This window comes from Scyliorhinus canicula, chromosome 10 (genome assembly GCF_902713615.1).
Source record: "Scyliorhinus canicula chromosome 10, sScyCan1.1, whole genome shotgun sequence".
Taxonomy (NCBI): domain Eukaryota; kingdom Metazoa; phylum Chordata; class Chondrichthyes; order Carcharhiniformes; family Scyliorhinidae; genus Scyliorhinus; species Scyliorhinus canicula.
Genome location: NC_052155.1, coordinates 141,329,996 through 141,356,193, shown reverse-complemented (window position 1 = coordinate 141,356,193; position 26,198 = coordinate 141,329,996). Strand labels below are relative to the sequence as shown.

General features: G+C 46.6%; 1 protein-coding gene across 6 annotated transcripts in view; it reads left to right on the top strand.

The window, feature by feature from the left end:
- LOC119972690 (collagen alpha-1(XV) chain-like) overlaps positions 1-26,198 on the top strand; it is a 521,348-nt gene that overhangs the window by 203,822 nt on the left and 291,328 nt on the right. For all 6 annotated transcript variants that reach the window (XM_038809807.1, XM_038809806.1, XM_038809803.1 and 3 more), the window contains 2 exons: positions 1,587-1,767; positions 14,082-14,185. In XM_038809807.1, the coding sequence (XP_038665735.1) occupies positions 1,587-1,767; positions 14,082-14,185 (285 nt within the window). The remainder of the gene's footprint in view (positions 1-1,586; positions 1,768-14,081; positions 14,186-26,198) is intronic.

Here is a 26,198-nt window from a genome sequence, read left to right as displayed (position 1 = left end):
GGAGTCCGAGGTGGACCCACATTTACATGCCAGTGAGGAGAGGAGGGACACCCTCTTCCCCAGACTCAAGCCTGCCCTCCTAAAAAATGCCTGGGAGGTGGTGGCAGTCAGTACTGCCAGTCTCACCAGGAGAAGACAGCTGGTGATCCATAGGGGTAGGGGTCACCTCAGCCCTGAGAGGGACATAGAACTAGGGACGGTTCTAAAGGATGTGTGCAGGTGTCCTCTGGCTGGGGCAAGCTCTGCTGATCCCCTGCTTCCTTTGCAATGGGGCAGCACTTTTGAGGAGTGTCAATATCTAGCGGGCTCCTGATTGAGCTTGGCCCTTGATGATACAGCAGGGGTGTGAGGGTGTCCAGAGGGGTGGCAACGGTGGGCTCCCAGATGACTGGAGGCCTTCTGAACATTTAAAGGACACAGGCAACACTCAGCAGTGCGAGCAGCCAGGAGCCTGTAAGTAGCAGCAAAAGGGTGCGTTGTGAAGTCAGACTGCAGTATTGTAGTCTGAGTCAGGCCACCCCGATCCTGAGGGGGACACGCCAAGTCTGCAAACTTGGCAGCAAGTCACTACCTGCTCCTGTCCCCGGCCCGGGTAGCCATCTCCCAGCACCGTGTGGAGTTTACACTTTGTCCTCGTGTCTGCGTGCGTTTCCTCCGGATGCACAAAAGTTCAGCATAACATCGTGGGCCAAAGGGCCTGTTCTGTGATGTATTTTTCTATGTCTATGCTCCAGTTTCCTCCCACAAAATGTGCAGGTTAGGTGGATTGACTGTACTAAATTGTCCCTTAGTGTCCAAACGTTTAGGTGGTGTTACAGGGATGGGGAGGGTGGGTGTGGGCTTAAGTAGGGTGCTCTTTTCCAGGGCTGGTGCAGACTCGATGGGCCTAATGGCCTCCTTTTGCACTTTAAATTTTATGATTCTATGAAAACAACCCCAACTTCTCCAATCTCTCCTCGTAGCTACAATTCTCCAGCTCTGGCAACATTCTAATAGCTCTGGAGCTGAGTCCACAAAAAGATCAGCCATGATCATATTGAATGATGGAGCAGGCTCATGGGGCCAGATAGCCTACTCCTGCTCCTAGTTCTTATGTTCTTCTGTTCTTATCTGCACCCTCTCCAGAGCATTTACATCCTTTCTGTAATGTTCACCCCACCTAATACCTCCTCCCTGCTTCCCCCTCATCCCTGCCTCGTCAGCCTTAGAATTAATTTGCCCATCGATTTCAATTCTTGAGACACCTATATTTATGGAGGGACGTCTTGTGGCACAGTGGGTAGTTTCCGAGCTGGTGGTTCTGGGTTCAAGTGTCACTTCAGGACTTGATGGCCGCAGAAGGTGTGCTTATAATGTGACCAACAGGTCTGTAAATACTTCCTGTAGGTCTGTGACAAGCAGTAAGAGTTTCCCCTGGTCAGCTGTGCTTCATATGGAGTGGTGCCCCTCAAGGCTAAAGGTGACGGGTTAGTGAGCTGTACCAGGACAAACTGGACATAGGAACAGACAAATACGTTGGAAGATATGAGAAAGAAATGAAGAAGAAGATATTGATGCAGATTGCTGACACTTTTTGGCACTTTTAGGTAATTGATGACCATTTGCTCAGTGAGCCAGTCAAAGAGCCGCCAACTGAAGCTTCTGTCACCGAGGGAATTGAGGGTTCATCCGGACAACGGGAATCTGTACTCCAGGATGTGATTATATCAAGCACTTCGGGAAAGATGCTACTTCAAGAAGTAGACATTGGAGTAAAGGCAACAACAGGTACGATAGTAATCATTTTCTTGTCTTGATTCCAAAAATGGTATTTCTTGCAGTATCTTTACAATAGTTCTAACACTCCCTGTTGCTGTTGTAAGGCACTGCTGGAAAACAGGAGCAACGATGTCTTCCCTCAGGGTTCCTGACTGCTGAGCTGAAAGCAGAGCTTTGCATACTTTATGGCATGATTGATCTGAAATTTTATTTTGGTTTAACTTACTTCAAAATCGACTTAACCGGTTTAACAAATGTGGGAATTTCCAGTGCAAGTACATGAACACTCAGTTCAGGCTTCCATGATCTTTTCCATTAGATTAGAAACCGTGCACTGGAAGCCAGCTCCGCACACAAAACTGCTCCACTTATACCCCCATCCACACAGGATTCTGCTGTCTGCAAGTCTTCAAGGAAATTCCTCAAATTAAGCTGAATGCTCCAGAGGCAAGGTGACTTAACAGGAAAATTTCAATAAAAAAATGGAATATTCTTTTTAATTGACCGACTATCCCAATGTAACAAGCAAATGGTTTTTTAAAGTCATTTAAAATCGGATTACTCCTCGAGTGCTAGATTGGACCTGTGATTAAACATGCATAGGCTTTGTGATAAATCCATTTTCAGCAGTATTAAGCAGGCACTGAAACATATCAGGGAATATTTTGAAAGGTTTTTTTAAAAAAATGCTTCCCATTTGTGCTGGTGCATGGCAGATTTTGCATTTGACGGTAAGAATTAAGAAGAAAATCAAGGAAAATGCTTCTGGTATTCTGCTGGCTGCAATCAAGTGGAAGTTCAACTGTATAACCCTCCCCCTGATGGTGGATTGAAATATTGCACCCATAAAACAATATTTCACAACAAGATTCTGAAACCCCCTGCACAAGTGGTGTTCCAGGAAATGCTATTTAGAATTCGTACTGTGCAGAAGGAGGCCATTCGGCCCATCGTGTTTGCACCAATCCTCTGATCCAAACCCTGCCCTAATCCCTTAACCTAACCTGCACACCTTTGGACTGTGGGAAGAAACTGGAGCACCCAGAGGAAACCCACGCAGACACGGGGAGAAGGTGCAAACTCCACGCGGTCACCCAAGGCCCGAATTGAACATGGGTCCCTGCTGTTGTGAGGCAACTGTGATAAATAAACATTGTGCCGCTGTGCCGCACTGTCAGGATAGATTCCAGGTGGAATTCACTCCGTTAGTTTTGTGTTTCAATTTACTTGGTTCAGGGGTTCAGGTAGGGAACAAATTTTAAAGCTGGCAATGTGTCCGTGTGGAGTTTGCACATTCTCCCCTTATTTGCATGGATCTCACCCCCACAACCCAAAGATGTGCAGGGTAGGTGGATTGGCCACACTAAATTGCCCCTTAATTGGAAAAACAAATAATTGGGTACTCTAAATTTATTTTTAAAAAGTTGGTCATTTACATTTTTAAAGCAGAGTTAGATGGATTCTTGATTGACAAAGGAGCCAAGGGGTTAGACAGGAAAGTGGAGTTGAGGTCATAACCAGATCTGTGAATATCTTATCAAATGGCAGAGCAGGTTGGAGGTGTCTACTCCTTATCCTTATGTATTGGCCCAAGTTTGCATTGAGCTGTGGAATTAATTTGAACAAGTTGGGAAGACATTGCATTTTGTGGACTGCGAAAAAGCTGGAATTGGTGTTGGTATCTGATATTTGTGAATAATCCTGCTGTATTTTTATTCTCTTATTATGGGAGGAGGAGCAAACTTCTGCTTTTATCACCAGCAAATTGACAGTGCTCAGCATTATGTGGTGGGCTCAGCTCTCAGACATTTTTAATGCTGTGATCCCCAAGTGGCCTCAGATAAGGAGGAGGCAGCCCACTCAGTTATTTCCGCTTGTGGCTGAGGTGCACGTGGCAGTCGTACTCGTCGTGCAGATGCCAGTTTTGCGATCTCCACAGGCTGATGCCGCGGAAATTTTACACGGGCAGCCTCTGTCAAGGGGCCCTGCTGCATGCATGGTACTTCAGCGAGATGGGCAGGCAATCCTGGATAATGATGGCCCCCCAACAACCCCAAGATGTGTGCGACCCTCAAATTCCTTGGTGATGGCCTCAGCCCTTAGCTTGCACTTCAAATAGCTGGAGGGAGCTACCAGCTGGCATACCCTCTAAACATCTCTGTGCCGTATCAGCGCCACTGACCAGGCCATGCCACACAATGTAGCACGCATCTTTTTAACGTCAGTGCGCTGCTTCTGATCCACTCTGAGCGCTGCTGCATGTGGCTTTGCATTAGAATGGCCACTTTCTCAATCGAGGAGCTCATTTGTCAAAGCCCATTCTGGTGCAGGTGGGACTCATGGACATGGGAGCTTGCATATCCCAGTGCTGTCAGATCCTCAGCCATACTATGGTTCTGAACCTTGCTGAGGGGTCAGTGCTTTGGGAACACACCCCTCCCATATAGAGGAGCAGCATGTGGCCTCAGGTTCCTCAGCTGGAGTGTCTGCTGGAGGCTGAATACCCAAACCCCTAGTGAGGGTTAATTGTTGCACTCACCCTGCCAGACAGAATAAAGCCAATGAACCTTTTACGTCATTGGATCCTAACCCAATAACCCATCCCAACCCTTTTGGACACTAACGGCAATTTATAGAATATAGAACAGTACAGCACAGAACAGGCCCTTCGGCCCTCGATGTTGTGCTGAGCAATGATCACCCTACTCAAACCCACGCATCCACCCTATACCCGTAACCCAACAACCCCCCCCTTAACCTTACTTTTTAGGACACTACGGGCAATTTAGCATGGCCAATCCACCTAACCCCACATCTTTGGACAATCCACCTAACCCGCACATCTTTGGACAATTTAGCATGGCCAATCCACCTAACCTGCCCGTCTTTGGACTGTGGGAGGAAACCGGAGCACCCAGAGGAAACCCACGCACACACAGGGAGAAAGTGCAGACTCCACACCGACCCAAGCTGGGAATCGAATCTGGGACCCTAGCGCTGTGAAGCCACAGTGCTATCCACTATGCTACCATGCTACAACAAACAGACTGAAGGCAAGGAAAATTCCCAGTGGTGGATAGCTTTTGGATCCTTGGGCACAAAATTATCAGTCCCTCCCAAGCATTCTGTTTAGCATATTTCCCTGTCTCAAATTAGTCATATGCTGTATCCCAAAATGCCCCAAATAGAAAAGACTTGCATTTATATAGCTCCTTTCATGACCAATGAATGTCCCAAAGCACTCAACAAAGAAGCGAGTGTGGTCACAATTGTAATGTCGGCAGCACAGCAGTAAATTGTTCCACAGTAAGTTCCCATAAACATCAATGTGATCAAGTTCAGATAGTCTGTTGGTTTGTGATGTCAATTGACAATTCAAAATGGCACAATTATATCATTTACCTTTACCTGAGAGAGCAGGAGGGGCCCCAATTTAAAGGTACCTTTAACAGGGCAGCACTGCCTCAGTACCGGAGTGTCAGCCTAGATTTTCCTGTTGGATTTGACGCCACAATCTTTTTCTGATTTCGAGCCGCGGCTGACACAATAGAAAAAATGGACAAAGTACTGCACATTGGAAGGAAAAATAAATAATGCATTTCTTTCATGACTGAGGTTAAAATAGGAAGGAGAAAACTGAAAGAGACCTTGGATGTCTGAGTGGACTCAGCAATCAACAGGCTGGAACATGGTCTGCCTGGTTTGTTGGCATGGCAATTGCAATTTGCAATCTGCTTGCGCCCATTGAAATTGAGGGTCTCACATTTTCAGACGCAGTGTTGGGCCAAGTGGATCCGGTGTTGCTCCCATGTTACTCCTTTGTTCTCTTTTAAGGGCTCGGCTGATGGTAAATGCTGAGTTATTCAAATCCAGAAGGGAAAGTTGAAGCAAGCACCCTCAACTATCCTCAATTTGTACAGTATGAGGAGAGGTTTGAAATCCAGAAATGATGTCCCCAACTCCTTATAATCATTTTATGAAATTAAATGGTTATTATGAAATAGAAATAAAAAGTAAACTATAATTGCACTTAATTCTGACAATGGCTTTACACAGTATTATTAAACAGTTCCAATTGTAACTACCTTCAGAGCTAACTCTCCCCAATCTGTTACCATAAGACCATATAGATTTTGAGATCTGTAAAAACCCAATAACTTGTATGCCATAGTGTCTTCACATCTGGGCAGCACGGTAGCATTGTGGATAGCACAATTACTTAACAGCTCCAGGGTCCTAGGTTCGATTCCTGGCTTGGGTCACTGCCTGTGCGGAGTCTGCACGTTCTCCCCGTGTGTGCGTGGGTTACCTCCGGGTGCTCCGGTTTCCTCCCACAGTCCAAAAATGTGCAGGTTAGGTGGATTGGCCATGCTAAATTGCCCTTAGTGTCCAAAATTGCTCTTTGTGTTGGGTGGGATTACTGGGTTATGGGGATACGGTGGGGTTGTGGACTTGGGAAGGGTGCTCTTTCCAAGAGCCGGTGCAGACTTGATGGGCCGAATGGCCTCCTTCTGCACTGTAAATTCTATGATCTATGGAAGGATTGAAAAGATGTCTCAGCAGACAAGGGAGAGGGCACCTTGCTTTCAGCATGCTGCACTGGATGTGACCAAGGCACACTCTATGGACGGGATTCTCTCACTACGGGGCCGGAGAATCGCTGGGCCGGGCGTCATTCGCACCACGCCGCCCCGACACTGGTCCGCCGATTCTCCGGAGAACGGAGAATCGACGGCATTGGCACCGATGCGGTCAGCACGGCGCCGGTCGGGGGCCGCTCAACGGCGCCCCCCCCCCACTCCCCCCCAGCGATTCTCCGCCCGGGATGAGCCGAGCTGCCACCAACCCGAAGTACTGTCGAAACTGCCTCCAAATTCTCAATGAAGCTATTACTGAGATGGGGTTTGTTTTAATTGCATTTTGAGGAACAAAGAACTAAGAGCAAAGAAAAATTACAGCACAGGAACAGGTCCTTCGGCCCTCCAAGCCTGCGCCGATCCAGATCCTCTATCTAAAACTGTCGCCTATTTTCCAAGGATCTGTATCCCTCTGCTCCCTGCCCATTCATGTATCTGTCGATGCGTTCCAGGCACCCACCACCCTCTGCATAAAGAACTTTCCACGCATATCTCCCTTAAACTTTTCCCCTCTTACCTTGAAATCGTGACCCCTAGTAATTGAGTCCCCCACTCTGGTAAAAAGCTTCTTGCTAACCAAGCTGTCTATACCTCTCATGACTTTGTAGACCTCAGTGAGGTCCCCCCTCAACCTCTGTCTTTCTAATGAAAATAAGCCTAATCTACTCAACTTCTCTTCATAGCTAGCGCCCTCCATACCAGGCGATATCCTGGTAAACCTCCTCTGCACCTTCTCCAAAGCATCCACAACCTTTTGGTAATGTGGTGACCAGAACTGTACGCAATATTCCAAATGTGGCCGAACCAAAGTCGAACCCAACTGTAACATGACCTGCCAACTCTTGTACTCAGTACCCCTTCCGATGAAGGAAAGCATGTAGTATGCCTTCTTGTCCACTCTATCGACCTGCACAGCCAACTTCAGGGTGCAATGGACCTGAACACCCAGATCTCTCTGTACATCAAGTTTCTCCAGGGCTTTTTCATTTACCGTATAGTTCGCTCTTGAATTGGATCTTCCAAAATGCATCACCTCACATTTTCCCGGATTGAACTCCATCTGCCATTTCTGCGCCCAACTCTCCAATCTACATAAGAACATAAGAACATAAGAACTAGGAGCAGGAGTAGGCCATCTGGCCCCTCGAGCCTGCTCCGCCATTCAATTAGATCATGGCTGATCTTTTGTGGACTCGGCTCCACTTTCCGGCCCGAACACCATAACCCTTAATCCCTTTATTCTTCAAAAAACTATCTATCTTTACCTTAAAAACATGTAATGAAGGAGCCTCAACTGCTTCACTGGGCAAGGAATTCCACAGATTCACAACCCTTTGGGTGAAGAAGTTCCTCCTAAACTCAGTCCTAAATCTACTTCCCCTTATTTTGAGGCTATGTCCCCTAGTTCTGCTGTCACCCGCCAGTGGAAACAACCTGCCCGCATCTATCCTATCTATTCCCTTCATAATTTTAAATGTTTCTATAAGATCCCCCCTCATCCTTCTAAATTCCAACGAGTACAGTCCCAGTCTACTCAACCTCTCCTCATAATCCAACTCCTTCAGCTCTGGGATTAACCTAGTGAATCTCCTCTGCACACCCTCCAGCGCCAGTACGTCCTTTCTCAAGTAAGGAGACCAAAACTGAACACAATACTCCAGGTGTGGCCGCACTAACACCTTATACAATTGCAACATAACCTCCCTAGTCTTAAACTCCATCCCTCTAGCACTGAAGGACAAAATTCCATTTGCCTTCTTAATCACCTGTTGCACTTGTAAACCAACCTTCTGTGACTCATGCACTAGCACACCCAAGTCTCTCTGAACAGCGGCATGCTTTAATATTTTATCGTTTAAATAATAATCCCGTTTGCTGTTATTCCTACCAAAATGGATAACCTCACATTTGTCAACATTGTATTCCATCTGCCACCTCGCCCATTCACTTAACCTATCCAAATCCCTCTGCAGACTTCCAGTATCCTCTGCACTTTTCACTTTACCACTCATCTTAGTGTCATCTGCAAACTTGGACACATTGCCCTTGGTCCCCAACTCCAAATCATCTATGTAAATTGTGAACAATTGTGGGCCCAACACGGATCCCTGAGGGACACCACTAGCTACTGATTGCCAACCAGAGAAACACCCATTTATCCCAACTCTTTGCTTTCTATTAATTAACCAATCCTCTATCCATGCTACTACTTTACCCTTAATGCCATGCATCTTTATCTTATGCAGCAACCTTTTGTGTGGCACCTTGTCAAAGGCTTTCTGGAAATCCAGATATACCACATCCATCGGCTCCCCGTTATCTACTGCACTGGTAATGTCCTCAAAAAATTCCACTAAATTAGTTAGGCATGACCTGCCCTTTACGAACCCATGCTGCGTCTGCCCAATGGGACAATTTCTATCCAGATGCCTCGCAATTTCTTCCTTGATGATAGATTCCAGCATCTTCCCTACTACCGAAGTTAAGCTCACTGGCCTATAATTTCCTGCTTTCTGCCTACCTCCTTTTTTAAACAGTGGCGTCACGTTTGCTAATTTCCAATCCACCGGGACCACCCCAGAGTCTAGTGAATTTCGGTAAATTATCACTAGTGCATCTGCAATTTCCCTAGCCATCTCTTTTAGCACTCTGGGATGCATTCCATCAGGGCCAGGAGACTTGTCTACCTTTAGCCCCATTAGCTTGCCCATCACTCCCTCCTTAGTGATAACAATCCTCTCAAGGTCCTCACCTGTCATAGCCTCATTTCTATCAGTCGCTGGCATGTTATTTGTGTCTTCCACTGTGAAGACCGACCCAAAAAACCTGTTCAGTTCCTCAGCAATTTCCTCATTTCCCATTATTAAAATTCAACTCCCTTCTCATCCTCTAAAGGACCAATATTTACCTTAGCCACTCTTTTTTGTCTTATTTGGGGCAGCGCGGTAGCATGGTGGTTAGCATAAATGCTTCACAGCTCCAGGGTCCCAGGTTCGATTCCCGGCTGGGTCACTGCCTGTGTGGAGTCTGCATGTCCCCCCCGTGTGTGCGTGGGTTTCCTCCGGGTGCTCCGGTTTCCTCCCACAGTCCAAAGATGTGCAGGTTAGGTGGATTGACCATGCTAAATTGCCCGTATTGTCCTAAAAAGTAAGGTTGGGGGGGGGGGGGTTGTTGGGTTACGGGTATAGGGTGGATACGTGGGTTTGAGTAGGGTGATCATGGCTCGGCACAACATCGAGGGCCGAAGGGCCTGTTCTGTGCTGTACTGCTCTATGTTCTATGCTCTATATATTTGTAAAAACTTTTACTGTCTGTTTTTATTTTCTGCGCAAGTTTACTCTCATACTCTATCTTACTCTTCTTTATAGCTTTTTTAGTAGCTTTCTGTTGCCCCCTAAAGATTTCCCAGTCCTCTAATCTCCCAGCAATCTTTGCCACTTTATATGCTTTTTCCTTCAATTTGATACTCTCCCTTATTTCCTTAGATATCCACGGTCGATTTTCCCTCTTTCTTCCGTCCTTCCTTTTTGTTGGTATAAACCTTTGCTGAGCACTGTGAAAAATCGCTTGGAAGGTTCTCCACTGTTCCTCAACTGTTCCACCATAAAGTCTTAGCTCCCAGTCTACCTTAGATAGTTCTTCTCTCATCCCCTTGTAATCTCCTTTGTTTAAACACAAAACACTAGTATTTGATTTTACTTTCTCATCCTCCATCTGTATTTTAAATTCCACCATATTGTGATCGCTCCTTCCGAGAGGATCCCTAACTATGAGATCATGAATCAATCCTGTCTCATTACACAGGACAAGATCTAGGACCGCTTGTTCCCTCGTAGGTTCCATTACATACTGTTCTAGGAAACTATCGCGGATACATTCTATAAACTCCTCCTCAAGGTTGCCTTGACCGACCTGGTTAAACCAATCGACATGTAGATTAAAATCCCCCATGATAACTGCTGTACCATTTCTACATGCATCAGTTATTTCTTTGTTTATTGCCTGCCCCACCATATCGTTACTATTTGGTGGCCGATAGACTACTCCTATCAGTGACTTTTTCGCCTTACTATTCCTGATTTCCACCCAAATGGATTCAACCTTATCCTCCGTAGCACCGGTGTCATCCCTTACTATTGCCCGGATGTCATCCTTAAATAACAGAGCAACACCACCTCCCTTACCATCCACTCTGTCCTTCCGAATAGTTTGATACCCTCGGATATTTAACTCCCAGTCGTGACCATTCTTTAACCATGTTTCAGTAATGGCCACTAAATCATAGTCATTTACGATGATTTGTGCCATCAACTCATTTACTTTATTCCGAATACTACGAGCATTCAGGTAAAGTACACTTATGTTGTTTTTTTTACCTCTGATTTGAATCTTAACATCTCCAGTTTTATTCCTTTTGTTATTACTGGGCCTATTCACTGAGCTGCCCTCAGTCACTGTACCTTGTACTGTCGCCCTTTTAGTTTTTTCTGCTGTAGATCTATATTCTGCTGTATTCACTAACAGTCCCTTTCACTTCCTCAAAGAATTCTATTAAGTTGGTAAGACATGACCTTCCCTGCACAAAACCATGTTGCTCATCACTGATAAGCCCATTTTCTTCCAAATAGGAATAGATCCTATCCCTCAGTAGCTTCTCCAGCAGCTTCCCTACCACTGATGTCAGGCACACCGGTCTATAATTATCTGAATTATCCCTGCTACCCTTCTTAAACAAGGGGACAACATTAGCAATTCTCCAGTCCTCCGGTACCTCACCCGTGTTCAAAGATGCTGCAAAGATATCTGTTAAGGCCCCAGCTAATTCCTCTCTCACTTCCCTCAGTAACCTGGGAGAGATCCCATCCGGACCTGGGGACTTGTCCACCTTCATGCCTTTTAGAATACCCAACACATCCTCCCTCCTTATGCCGGCTTGACCTAGAGTAATCAAACATCTATCTCTAACCTCAACATCCGTCATGTCTCTCTTCTCAGTGAATATCAATGCAAAGTACTCGTTAAGAATCTCAGCCATTTTCTCTGACTCCATGCATAACTTTCCTACTTGTCCTTGAGTGGGCCAACCCTTTCTCTAGTTACCCTCTTGCTCCTTATATACGAATAAAAGTCTTTGGGATTTTTCTTAACCCTGTGAGCCAAAGATATTTCATGACCCCTTTTCGCCCTCTTGATTCCTCGTTTCAGATTAGTCCTACATTCCCGATATTCTTCCAAAGCTTCTTCTGTCTTCAGTCGCCTAGACCTTATGTATGCTTCCTTTTTCCTCTTAGCTAGTCTCACAATTTCACCTGTCATCCATGGTTCCCTAATCTTGCCATTTCTAACCCTCATTTTCACAGGAACATGTCTGTCCTGCACTTTAATCAACCTCTCTTTAATAGCCTCCCATCTATCAAATGTGAATTTACCCTCAAACAGCTGCACCCAATCCACATTCCCCAGCTCCTGCCAAATTTTGGTATAGTTCCCTTCCCCCAATTTAGCACTCTTCCTTTTGGACCAGTCTCGTCTTTGTCCATGAGTATTCTAAAACTTATGGAATTGAGATCACTATTCCCAAAGTAATCCCCGACTGAAACTTCAACCACCGGCCGGGCTCATTCCCCAACACCAGGTCCAGTATGGCCCCTTCCAGAGTTGGACTATTTACATACTGCTCTAGAAAAACCTCCTGGATGCTCCTTACAAATTCTGCTCCATCTAGACCTCTGACACTAAGTGTATCCCAGTCAATGTTGGAAACATTAAAATCTCCGATCACCATCACCCTATTGCTCCTGCAGCTTTCCATAATCTATTTACATCTTTGTACCTCTATCTCACGCTCGCTGTTGGGAAGTCTGTAGTACAGCCCCAACATTGTTACCGCGCCCTTCCTATTTCTGAGCTCTGCCCATATCACCTCAGTGCTCGAATCCTCCATAGTGCCCTCATTCAGCACAGCTGTGATATCCTCTCTGACCAGTAATGCAACTCCTCCACCCCTTTTACCTCCCTCTCTATCTTGCCTGAAGCATAGATATCCTGGGATATTTAGTTGCCAATCATGCCCTTCCCTCAGTCAATAACATCATACTCCCAGGTACTAATCCAAGCCCTAAATTCATCTGCCTTACCTACTACACTTTTTCGATTAAAACAAATGCACCTCAGACCACCAGTCCCTTTGCGTCCATCATCTGCACCCTGCCTACTTTTCCCCTTAGTCACGCTGACTTCATGATCTAGTTCCTTACAGGCTTTAGTTACTACCTCCTTACTGTCCACTAACCTCCTCATTTGGTTCCCATCCCCCTGCCACATTAGTTTAAACCCTCCCCAACAGCGTTAGCAAAAGCAGCCCCACGGACATCGGTTCCAGTCTGGCCCAGGTGTAGACCGTCCAATTTGTAGTAGTCCCATCTCCCCCAGAACCGGTCCCAATGTCCCAAAAATCTGAACCCCTCCCTCCTGCACCATCTCTCAATCCAGGCATTCCTCCTGCCTATTCTTTCATTTCTACTCTGACTACCACGTGGCACTGGTAGCAATCCTGAGATTACTACATCTGAGGTCCGACTTTTTAACTTGGCTCTTAACTCCCTAAATTCTGCTTGTAAGACCTCATCATGTTTTTTTACCGATTGGTGCCTATATGCACTATGGCAACTGGCTGTTCACCCTCCCCCTTCAGAATGTTCTGCAGCCAATCTGAGACATCCCTGACCCGTGCACCTGCTGGCAACATACCATTCGGGAGTCCTGTTTTTGACCACAGAACCACCTATCTACTCCCCTTAGAATTGAATCCCCTATGACTATAGACCTTCCACTCTTTTTCCCTCCCTTCTGTACAGCAGAGCCAGCCACTGTGCCATGAACCTGGCTACTGCTGCCTTCCCCTGGTGAGCCATCTCCCCCAACAGTAACCAAAATGGTATACCTGCTTTGGAGGGAGATGACCGCAGGGGACACCTGCACTGCCTTCCTGCTTTGTCTCTGCCTTTTGGTCACCCATTCCCTTGCTCCCTCAGCAATCCTAATCTGTGGTGTGACCAATTCGCTAAACGTGCTATCCACAACCTCCTCAGCATCGCGGATGCTCCAAAGTCAGTCAATCCGCAGCTCCAGAGCCGTCATGCGGTCTAACAAGAGCTGCAGCTTGACACACTTCCCGCATGTGAAGGAACCAGGAACCAGCCACTTCCCTGAGCTCCCACATTGAGCAAGAGGAGCATAATACAGGAGCATAACAGAGGAGCTGGTTGATGTCAACTGCTGAGGGGAAGGTGGGGGAAAGTTGGTTGGGGTAGGGTTAGGAACTTCTATTTTGTAAATGTTATGTGTTTTATATGTTTAATTGTTAAAATTTGAACATTTGAATAAAAATATATTTTTTTAAAGTATCCGTGGGGCTAGTTGCACGAGGGAATTACTCTTTCCTCGTTACTTTGGAATAAAATCTTAATTTACCAAGAAAACAGACTGTAAATAGAGAAACCTAAGAAGAAGCCCTTTTGTACTGTACAATAAATGAAAACGAACAGCAATGTATATAATTTTTAAAGTGCCATTAAAAAGATATTTTTTTAATTTACCAAGAAAGAATCACTGTGACATGAGAGCTAATGATTTCCCCTTCATACAAGTTTTAATGTTAATTTACTGAATTGAGCTTGTATCTAGGATCTCCTGGCCAAAGCGGTGCAGAGGATGACCACAGCCTGCCAGGTCCTAAAGGAGAAATTGGATCTGGAAGTGAAGACCTTTACGGCGAGAAAGGCAGAAAGGTAAATTATTAACCTGAGAATTGGAAGAACAATATTGCTGATGGATAGGAGAGGCCTAGATCTGTTTTTTATGAAAGCAGATTACTTTTCACATTTGTTGGGAACTGAGAATGTTTGAAATGAGTTGCCTTCTGCTAAATTCCAGATTATCAGGAACAAGACCTAAATTCCACGAGGTGCACACTCTGTTATCAGGAAGGGTTATCAATTTATATGGGTAGATAAACAAAAAAACAAAACAAAGAAAGAAAACTACAGCACAGGAACAGACCCTTCGGCCCTCCCAGCCTGCGCCGATCCAGATCCTTTATCTAAACCCGTTGTCTATTTTACAAGGTCGACTTCTCTCTGTTCTCCGCCCATTCATATATCTGTCTAGATGCATCTTAAATGATGCTATCGTGCCCGCCTCTACCACCTCCGCTGGCAAAGCGTTCCAGGCACCCACCACCCTCTGCATACAAAAATGTTCCACGCACATCTCCCTTAAACTTTCCCCCTCTTACCTTGATATCGTGACCCCTTGTAATTGACACCCCCAATCTTGGAAAAAGCTTGTTGCTATCCACCCTGTCCATACCTATCATACTTTTGTAGACCGTAATCGAGTCCCCCCTCAACCTCCGTCTTTCCAACGATAACAATCCTAATCGACTCAACCTTTCTTCATAGCTAGCACCCTCCATACCAGGCAACATCGTGGTGAACCTCCTCTGCACCCTCTCTAAAGCATCCACATCCTTCTGGTAATGTGGCGACCAGAACTGCACGCAGTATTCCAAATGTGGCCTAACCAAAGTCCTATACAACTGTAATATGACCTGCCGACTCTTGTACTCAATACCCCGTCCGATGAAGGCAAGCATGCTGTATGCCTTCTTGACCACTCTATCAACCTGCGTTGCCACCTTCAGGGTACAATGGACCTGAACTCCCAGATCTCTCTGTACATCAATTTTCCCCAGCACTCTTCCATTGACCGTATGGTCCGTTCTTGAATTTGATCTTCCAAAATTCATCACCTCGCATTTGCCTGGATTGAACTCCATCTGCCATTTCTCTGCCCAACTCTCCAATCTATCTATATTTTGCTGTATTCTCTGACAGTCCTCCTCGCTATCTGCAATGCCACCAATCTTAGTATCATCTGCAAACTTGCTCATCAGGCCACCTATACCTTCGTCCAGATAATTTATGCATATCACAAGCAACAGTGGTCCGAGCACGGATCCCTGTGGAACACCACTAGTTACCTTTCTCCATTTTGAGACACTCCTGCCACCACTACTCTCTGTCCCCTGTTGCCCAGCCAGTTCTTTATCCATCTAGCTAGTGCACCCTGAACCCCATACGACTTCACTTTTTCCATCAACTGCCATGGGAAACTTTATCAAACGCCTGACTGAAGTCCATGTATATGACATCTACAGCCCTTCCCTCATCAATCAACTTTGTCACTTCCTCAAAGAATTCTATTAGGTTTGTAAGGCATGACCTTCCCTGCACAAAACCATGCTGCCTATCACTGATAAGTCTATTTTCTTCCAAATGTGAATAGATCCTATCCCTCAGTATCTTCTCCAACAGTTTGCCTACCATTGACGTCAAGCTCAGAGGTCTATAGTTCCCTGGATTATCCCTGCAACCTTTCTTAAACAAAGACAACATTAGCAATTCTGTTAAGGCCCCAGCTATTTCGTCCCTCGCTTCCCTCAGTAACCTGGGATAGATCCCATCCGGACCTGGGGACTTGTCCAGCTTAATGCCCAAAGCCTCTCCCTTCCTTATGCCGACTTGACCTAGAGTATTTAAACATCCATCCCTAACCTCAACATCCGTCATGTCCCTCTCCTTGGTGAATACAGATGCAAAGTACTCATTAAGAATCTCACCCATTTCCTCTGACTCCACGCATGAATTCCCTCTTGTGTCTTTGAGTGGGCCAATCCTTTCTCTAGTTACCCTCTTGCTCCTTATATACGAATAAAAGGCTTTGGGATTTTCCTTAACCCTGTTAGCCAAAGATATTTCATGACCGCTTTTCGCCCTCTTTATTGCGCGTTTGAGATTTGTCCTACTTTCCCGATATTCCTCCAAAGCGTCATCCGTTTTAAGTCGCCTAGATCTTATGTATGCTTCCTTTTTCATGTTAGCTAGTCTCACAATTCCGTCCGTCATCCATGGTTCCCTAATCTTGCCATTTCTATTCCTCATTTTCACAGGGACATGTCAGTCCTCCACTCTAATCAACCTTTCCTTAAAAGACTCCCACATTTCAAATGTGGATTTACCCACAAACAGCTGCTCCCAATCCACATTCCCTCGCTCCTGCAGAATTTTGTCATATTTGGCCTTTCCCCAATTTAGCACTCTTCCTTTAGGACCACTCTCGCCTTTGTCCATGAGTATTCTAAAATTTACGGAATTGTGATCGCTATTCCCAAAGTAATCACCGACTGAACCTTCAACCACCTGGCCGGGATCATTCCCCAATACCAGGTCCAGTAAGGTCCCTTCCCGAGTTGGACTATTTACGTACTGCTCCAAAAAACTCTCCTGGATGCTCCTTACAAATTCTGCTCCATCTACGCCTCCAACACTACATGAGTCCCATTCAATGTTGGGGAAGTTAAAATCTCTCATCACGACCACCCTATTACTCCAACATTTTTCTATAATCATAGAATTTACAGTGCAGAAGGAGGCCATTCGGCCCATCAAGTCTGCACCGGTTCCTGGAAAGAGCACACTACCCAAGGTCAACACCTCCACCCCATCCCCACAACCCAGCAACCCCACCCAACACTAAGGGCAATTTTGGACACTAGGGGCAATTTATCATGGCCAATCCACCTAACCTGAACATCTTTAGACTGTGGGAGGAAACCGGAGCACCCGGAGGAAACCCACGCACACACGGGAGGATGTGCAGACTCCGCACAGACAGTGACCCAAGCCGGAATTGAACCTGGGACCCTGGAGCTGTGAAGCGATTGTGCTATCCACAATGCTACCCTGCTGCCCTTGCTACCGTGCTGCCCTGTCTACATATTTGTACCTCTACTTCACGCTCGCTTTTGGGATGCATGTAGTAAAGTCCCAACAATGTTACTGAACCCTTCCTATTTCTTAGCTCTACCCATATTGCCTCAGTGCTCGAATCCTCCATCGTGCCCTCCTTAATCACAGCTGTGATATAATCTCTGACCAGTAATGTAACTCCTCCACCCCTTTTGCCTCCCTCTCTATCCCTCCTGAAGCATCCATACCCTGGGATATTTCGTTGCCAGTCTTGCCCTTCCCTCAAACAAGTCTCAGTAATACCAATTACATCATATTCCCAGGTACTAATCCAAGCCCTAAATTCATCTGCCTTAACTGCTACACTTCTCGCATTAAAACAAATGCACATCAGACCACCTGTCCCTTTGCGTTCATCATCTCTTCCCTGTCTACTCTTCCCCTTAGTCACATTGAGTTTATTATCTAGTACCTTACTGGCTTTAGTTGCTGCCTCTTTACTGACCTCTTACTTCCTAATCTGTTTCCCACCCCCCTGCCACATTAGTATACAACCTCCCCAACAGTGTTAGCAAAAGCACCCTCTTGGACATTGAATCCAGTCCTGCCCAGGTGTAGACCATCCGATTTGTAATGGTCCCACCGCCCCCAGAACCGGTTCCAATGTCCCAAAAATTTGAACATTTCCCTCCTGCACCATCTGTCAAGCCACGTATTCATTCTGACTATTCTTGAATTTCTACTCTGACTGTCTAGTGGCACTGGTAGCAATCCTGAGATTACTACCTTTGAGGTCCTACTTTTTAAACTTAACTCCCTAAATTCTGATTGTAGGACCGTATCCCATTTTTTACCTATTTCATTAAGTGCCTATATGCACCACGACAACTGGTTGTTCACCCTCCCCCTTCAGTATGTCCTGCAGCCGATCTGAGACATCCCTGACCCGTGCACCCGGGAGGCAACATACCATTCGGGAGTCTCGTTTTCGACCACAGATATGCCTGTCTACTCCCCTTACGATTGAATCCCCTATGATTCGGGCAGCACAGTAGCATTGTGGATAGCACAATTGCTTCACAGCTTCAGGGTCACAGGTTCGATTCCGGCTTGGGTCACTGTCTGTGCAGAGTCTCCACATCCTCCCCGTGTGTACGTCGGTTTTCTCCGGGTGTTCCGGTTTCTCCCACAGTCCAACGATGTGCAGGTTAGGTGGATTGGCCAAGTTAAATTGCCCTTAGCGTCCAAAATTGTCCTTGGTGTTGGGTGGGGTTGCTGGGTTATGGGGATCGGGTGGAGGTGTGGGCCTTGGGTCGGGTGCTCTTTCCAAGAGCCGGTGCAGACTCGATGGGCCGAATGGCCACCTTCTGCACTGTAAATTCTATGACTATAGCATCGCCAGTCTTTTTCCCGCCCTTCTGTGCAGCAGAGCCAGCCACGGTGCCATGAGACTGGCTGCCATGAGATGGATTGATAGTGATGGGCCAATATTGTTTCCATGGATTTTTTTATTTTTTTATTTTGAAATGTTGATTTAATTCCTTTTTTAAATGATGTTTCTATCTTTACTCCAAAAATCTCTTGTGATAAAACACTCCATTTTGAATTTCCCTTCTGTAGTAAAAACATTTTGTCCAACTTCCTCCTTCATTTTTCGAGTAGGAATCCTCGTTCTCGGCTGTCTTGTTAATAATTCATCAACAAGTGGAAACAACTCTCTCCGTGCCACCAGATTAGCGTTGCCAATACTACATATTTCCCCTCCACTCAAACATTTAGTAATATTTTCCTCACCTCCCTCATCACACTTGGCCCACCTTCCATTCCTCTCTCCACATGTGAAACTGAACTTTCTATTTCCCTCACCAACCGCACTCTCAGTTTACAATAATCAAATTGGCTTTCTCTGGGAGGTTGACATCGTGTTGGTTTGTTGTTTCATACAAACCTGTGTAGGAATGATGTTAATGTTTTTCTTCTGAACTGCAGAATAAAATGGAATTGGATTTTACACAATTTAAAAATCAAACTTTAATAAAACCAAATTGTGCATTAGCACGTACTGGGACTGATACTGTTTTTGCAGATGAAACAGCATGTTCAGGAGGGTTCTGATTATTAATTTGTTCATCTTTTGTGTATAAATTAAGAGCCAGTGAGTCTACAGGTGTCATTTTGGCTAATAAAACGTGGAATAACTCTGAGAATCGTAAATTCATGGGGGCAATGGAGGGGGGAAACTGGAGGGGGAATCCATGTGGTCACCAATCTGTGACAATCACTGGTTTGTCCCGATGGGGCTGGATGGGGGCTTTAAGGTATGGCAGTGGGCAGGGATTGAGAGTTTTGGGGATCTATTCATCCAGGAAGGCTTTCCAACCTTGGAGACATTAGAGGAGGAGTTTGATTTGCCAGATGGGAACAGGTTTCGGTACCTTCCAGTGCGGGACTTTGTACGGAGGCAGGTTCCAAGCTTTCCTCGCCTCCCCCTGAGGGGACTACAGGATAAAGTGCTGTCAAAAACAGGGGTTGGAGGTGGGAAGGTTTCGGAGATTGTTAGAATGTTAGATTGTTAGAGTGGGAAGGGGCCCCTATCAGAGAGTTGAAGAGGAAGTGGGATGAGGAGTTTGGAGGGAAGCTGAAAACTGAACTGGAAAAAGCCTTGAAAAGGGTAAATGCATCCTCGTCCTGTGCTAGACTCAGCTTGATTCAGTTCAAGGAAGTCCACAGGGCCCACATAATGGTAGCCTAGATCAGTAGGTTCTTCGAGGATGTGGAGGACAGCTGTGGATGGTGTGGGGGTCGCCCGGCCAACCATGTTCATATATTTTGGGTATGTCCGAAACTGAGAGAATTCCGGCAGAGGCTTGCGGGTGTTATGTCAGAAGTCCTGGAAGGGAGGGTAACTCTGAGTCCAGAACTGGCAATATTTGGGGTGTCGGAGGATCCGGGGGCAAAGGGGAGGAGGGAGGCTGATATTCTGGCCTTCTCCTCCCTGGTGGCCCGGAGACAGATCTTGCTGAGATGGAGGGACTGAGAGCCCCCGAAGACAGGAGTGTGGGTCAGTGATATGGTAGAGTTTCTCAGCCTGGAGAAAATCAAGTTCAGTCTGAGAGTATCAATTCAGGGATTCACCCGGAGTTGGCAGCCGTTCATCAATTTCTTTAACAAAAATTGAACGTCAGCAGTCAGGGGGAAAGGGAAAAGCGGGGGGCGGGGGTGAGGAAAACAGGAGGCATGGTAATGTTAAATAAGGACAGGGAACTGAGTATATGGGTAATTGGGGACAGGGCGGGAGAAGTGGGGACGTGGTTTATTGTTTGTTGTTCTTTTAGGGGATATTTTGTGCATCGACCCACGCGGTTGTTGTAGAAATGTCAACAGGTTAATTTGTGAAAATTACAAATGCTTCAATAAAATATTTTCTATAAAAAAAGAGAATGGTAAACACTCAGAAAAAAGTCAAAAGGCTGTCAATCATTACTCATTGTCAGGATGTGATCATCACTGGTAAATCAGCATTTGTTGCTCATTCATGGTTGTCCTGAGGGCACTGAGAGTCACCCACGTAACATATGTAATGTATCAGCTTAATCCTCTTCAAAGAGAATCTAAGCATTCCTTTAACATTTTTCAGGATGTGGATGTCAGTGACAAGGTCAATATTTATTGAACATGCCTAGTTGCCCTTGTGAAGCTGTCTTTAAAGCACTGAAATTAATCTGAAAACATGGAATGAGGTCGATTAAAAAAAGGAGTGTGAAAAAAGTTAATGGGCGGGATTCGCTGACACCTCCCGCCGGGCCGGAGAATCGGCAGGGGGGCGGCGTGAATCCTGCCCCGACGGCGGCTGCCGGATTCTTCGCCACTGGTTTTTCGGCGGGGACGGGAATCGCGTCATTCGGGGGCCGTTGGCAGCGCGCCCCCCGGCGATTCTCCGGCACTCGATGAGCTGAGTGGCCGGCCGTTTTCGACGGGTCCTGCCAGCGTATATTACACCAGGTCTGTACCGGCGGAACCTGGTTCTGCGGGCGGCCTGCGGCGTCCTCGGGGGGGGGGGGGGGGGGGGGGGGGGAGTCTCTTGCCCCGGGGGGAGCACCATGGTGGCCTGGCCTGCGATCGTGGCGTGGCCCACCGATCCGCGGGAGGGCCTGTGCCGTGGGGGCACTTTTTCCCTCCATGCCGGCTGGTGTCACGGTCCACCATGGCCGGCGCGGAGAACCGCCCTGCGCATGCGCTGGGATGATGGCAGCGCACGCTGGTGCTCCTGCGTATGCGGCAACTTGCACCAGCCGGCAGAGGCCCTTTGCCGCTGGTTGGTGCGGCTCCAACCCCTTCAGCACTGGCTGGCACGGCGCACACCCCGCCGATGCTGGCCTAGGCCCTGAAATAGAGAAATAGAGAAATACAGCACAGAACAGGCCCTTCGGCCCACAATGTTGTGCCGAACTATTGTCCTAGGTTAATCATAGAATTTTGGATACTAAGGGCAATTTATCATGGCCAATCCACCCATCCTGAACATCTTTGGACTGTGGGAGGAAACCGGAGCACCCGGACGAAACCCACGCACACACAGGGAGGGCATGCAGACTCCACACAGACAGTAACCCAAGTCAAAATCGAACTTGGGACCCTGGAGCTATGAAGCAATTGTGCTATCCACAATGCTACCATGCTGCCCTTAAGAAGAAATAATCTACACTCCATTATTCTACCCTAATCCATGTACCTATCCAATAGCTGCTTGAAGGTACGTAACGTTTCCGACTCAACTACTTCCACAGGCAGTGCATTCCACGCCCCCACTACTCTCTGGGTAAAGAACCTACCTCTGACATCCCCCCCTATATCTTCCACCATTTACCTTAAATTTATGTCACCTTGTAATGGTTTGTTCCGCCCGGGGAAAAAGTCTCTGACTGTCTACTCTATCTATTCCCCTGATCATCTTATAAACCCACGCACACACGGGGAGGATGTGCAGACTCCGCACAGACAGTGACCCAAGCCGGAATCGAACCTGGGATCCTGGAGGTGTGAAGCAATTGTGCTATCCACAATGCTACCGTGCTGCCCTTAACATAGAACATAGAACAGTACAGCACAGAACAGGCCCTTCGGCCCTCGATGTTGTGCCGAGCAATGATCACCCTACTCAAACCCATGTTTCCACCCTATACCTGTAACCCAACAACCCCCCCCCCCACCTTACTTTTTAGGACACTACGGGTAATTTAACATGGCCAATCCACCTAACCCGCACATCTTTGGACTGTGGGAGGAAACCGGAGCACCCGGAGGAAACCCACGCACACACGGGGAGGACGTGCAGACTCCGCACAGACAGTGACCCAGCTGGGAATCGAACCTGGGACCCTGGAGCTGTGAAGCATTTATGCTAACCACCATGCCACCGTGCTGCACCTTGTAATGGTTTGTTCCACCCGGGGAAAAGGTCTCTGACTGTCTACTCTATCTATTCGTCTGTCCTGCACTCTAATCAACCTTTCCTTAAAAGACTCCCACATTTCAAATGTGGATTTACCCTTAAACAGCTGCTCCCAATCCACATTCCCGAGCTCCTGCCGAATTTTGTTATACTTGGCGTTTCCCCAATTTAGCACTCTTCCTTTCGGACCACTCTCGTCTTTGTCCATGAGTATTCTAAAACTTACGGAATTGTGATCGCTATTCCCAAAGTAATAACCGACTGAAACTTCAACCACCTGGCCGGGATCATTCCCCAATACCATGTCCAGTATGGCCCCTTCCCGAGTTGGACTATTTACATCCTGCTCTAAAAAACTCTCCTGGATGCTCCTTACAAATTCTGCTCCAACATTACATGAGTCCCATTCAATGTTGGGGAAGTTAAAATCTCCCATCACGACCACCCTATTGCTCCTACATTTTGCTATAATTCCACATATTTGTACCTCTACTTCACGCTCGCTTTTGGGAGGCCTGTAGTAAAGTCCGAACAATGTTACTGCACCCTTCCTGTTTCTTAGCTCTACCCATATTGCCTCAGTGCTCGAATCCTCCATCGTGCCCTCCTTAATCACAGATGTGATATCATCTCTGACCAGCAATGCAACTTATCCACCCCTTTTGCCTCCCTCTCTGTCCCTCCTGAAGCATCCATACCCTGGGATATTTCGTTGCCAGTTTTGCTCTTACCTCAACCAAGTCTCAGTAATACCAATAACATCATATTCCCATGTACTAATCCAAGCCCTCAGTTCATCTGCCTTACCTGCTACACTTCTCACATTAAAACAAATGCACTTCAGACCACTTTGCGTTCATCATCTCTTCCCTGTGTACTCTTCCCCTTAGTCACATTGAGTTTAATATCTAGTACCTTACTGGCTTTAGTTGCTGCCTCTTTACTGACTTCTAATTTCCTAATCTGGTTCCCATCTCCCTGCCACATTAGTTTAAAACCTCCCCTAGCAAAAGCACCCCCTAGGACATTGGTTCCAGTCCTGCCCAGGTGTAGACCATCCGATTTGAATGGTCCCACCGCCCCCAGAACCGGTTCCAATGGCCCAAAAATCTGACCCCCCCCCCCCCCCCCCTCCCCGCACCATCTCTGCACCATCCTGCACCATCTCTCAAGCCACGTATTCATTATGACTCTTCTTGATTTTCTACTCTGACTGTCTCGTGGCACAGGTAGCAATCCTGAGATTACTACCTTTGAGGTCCTACTTTTTAACTTATCTCCTAACTCCCTAAAATCTGACGGTCTTTCTGTATGAGGGGCTGTCTGTTTATCCCTATGATGACATCCTTTATGAGAGTTTCTCGATGAGGGTCTCTGTATACGGGTCTCTATATTTGGGTCTCTGTCTCTGAGGGTCTCTGTGTATGAGGCTCTCTGCATGAGGGTCTCTGCATTCTGGTCTCTCTGAATGAGGATCTCTGTATGAACAAAGAACAAAGGAAATTACAGCACAGGAACAGGCCCTTCGGCCCTCCCTGCCTGCGCCGATCCAGATCCTTTATCTAAACCTGTCTCCTATTTTCCAAGGTCTACTCCCTCTGTTCCCCGCCCGTTCATATACCCGTCTAGATGCCTCTTAAGTGATGCTATCGTACCCGCCTCTACCATCTCCGCTGGCAAAGCGTTCCAGGCACCCACCACCCTCTGCATAAAAAACTTTCCACGCACATCTCCCTTAAACTTTCCCCCTCTCACTTTGAAATTGTGACCCCTTGTAACTGACACACCCACTCTTGGAAAAAGCTTGTTGCTATCCAGCCTGTCCATACCTCTCATAATTTTGTAGACCTCAATCAGGTCTCCCCCTCAACCTCCGTCTTTCCAATGAAAACAATCCTAATCTACTCAACCTTTCTTCAGAGCTAGCCCCCTCCATACCAGGCAACATCCTTGTGAACCTCCTCTGCACACTCTCTAAAGCATCCACATCCTTCTGGTAATGTGGCGACCAGAACTGCACGCAGTATTCCAAATGTGGCCTAACCAAAGTCCGCTACAACTGTAACATTACCTGCCGACTCTTGTACTCAATACCCCATCCGATGAAGGCAAGCATGCTATATGCCTTCTTGACTACTCTATCAACCTGCGTTGCCACCTTCAGGGTACAATGGACCTGAACTCCCAGATCTCTCTGTACATCAATTTTCCCCAGGACCCTTCAATTGACCATATAGTCCGCTCTTGAATTTGATCTTCCAAAATGCATCACCTCGCATTTGCCTGGATTGAACTCCATCTGCCATTTCGCTGCCCAACTCTCCAATCGATCTATATTTTGTTGTATTCTCTGGCAGTCCTCCTCGCTATCTGCAACTCCACCAATCTTAGTATCATCTGCAAACTTGCTAATCAGACCACCTATACCTTCGTCCAGGTCATTTATGTATATCACAAACAACAGTGGTCCGAACACGGATCCCTGTTGAACACCACTAGTCACCCTTCTCCATTTTGAGACACTGCCTTTCACCATTACTCTCTGTCTCCTGTTACCCAGCCAGTTCTTTATCCATCTAGCTAGTACACCCTGAACCCCATACGACTTCACTTTTTCCATCAACCTGCCCTGGGAAAACTTATCAAAAGCCTTACTGAAGTCCATGTATATGACATCTACAGCCCTTCCATCATCAATTAACTTTGTCACTTCCTCAAAGAATTCTATTAGGTTTGTAAGGCATGACCTTCCCTGCACAAAACCATGCTGCCTATCATTGATAAGTCTATTTTCTTCCCAATGTGAATCGATCCTATCCCTCAGTATCTTCTCCAACAGTTTGCCTACCACTGTCGTCAAGCTCACAGGTCTATAATTCCCTGGATTTTCCCTGCAACCTTTCTTAAACAAAGACAACATTAGCAATTCTCCAATCCTCCGGGACCTCACCCATGCTCAAGGATGCTGTAAAGATATCTGTTGAGGCCCCAGCTATTTCGGCCCTCGCTTCCCTCAGTAACCTGGGATAAATCCCATCCGGTCCTAGGCACTTGTCCACCTTAATGTCTTTTAGAATATCCAAAATTTCCCCCTTCCGTATGACAACTTGACCTAGTGTATTTAAACATCCATCCCTAGCCTCAACATCCGTCTTGTCCCTCTCCTTTGTGAATACAGATGCAAAGTACTCATTAAGAATCTCACCCATTTCCTCTGAGTCCACGCATAAATTCCCTCTTTTGTCTTTGAGTGGGCCAATCCTTTCTCTAGTTACCCTCTTGCTCCTTACATACGAATAAAAGGCTTTGGGATTTTCCTTAACCCTGTTAGCCAAAGATATTTCATGACCCCTTTTAGCCTTCTTTATTGCGCTTTTGAGATTCGTCCTACTTTCCCGATATTCCTCCAAAGCTTCATCAGTTTTGAGTTGCCTCGATCTTATTTATGCTTCCTTTTTCATCTTAGCTAGTCTCACAATTTCACCCGTCATCCATGGTTCCCTAATCTTGCCATTTCTATCTCTGTATGAGGATTTCTGT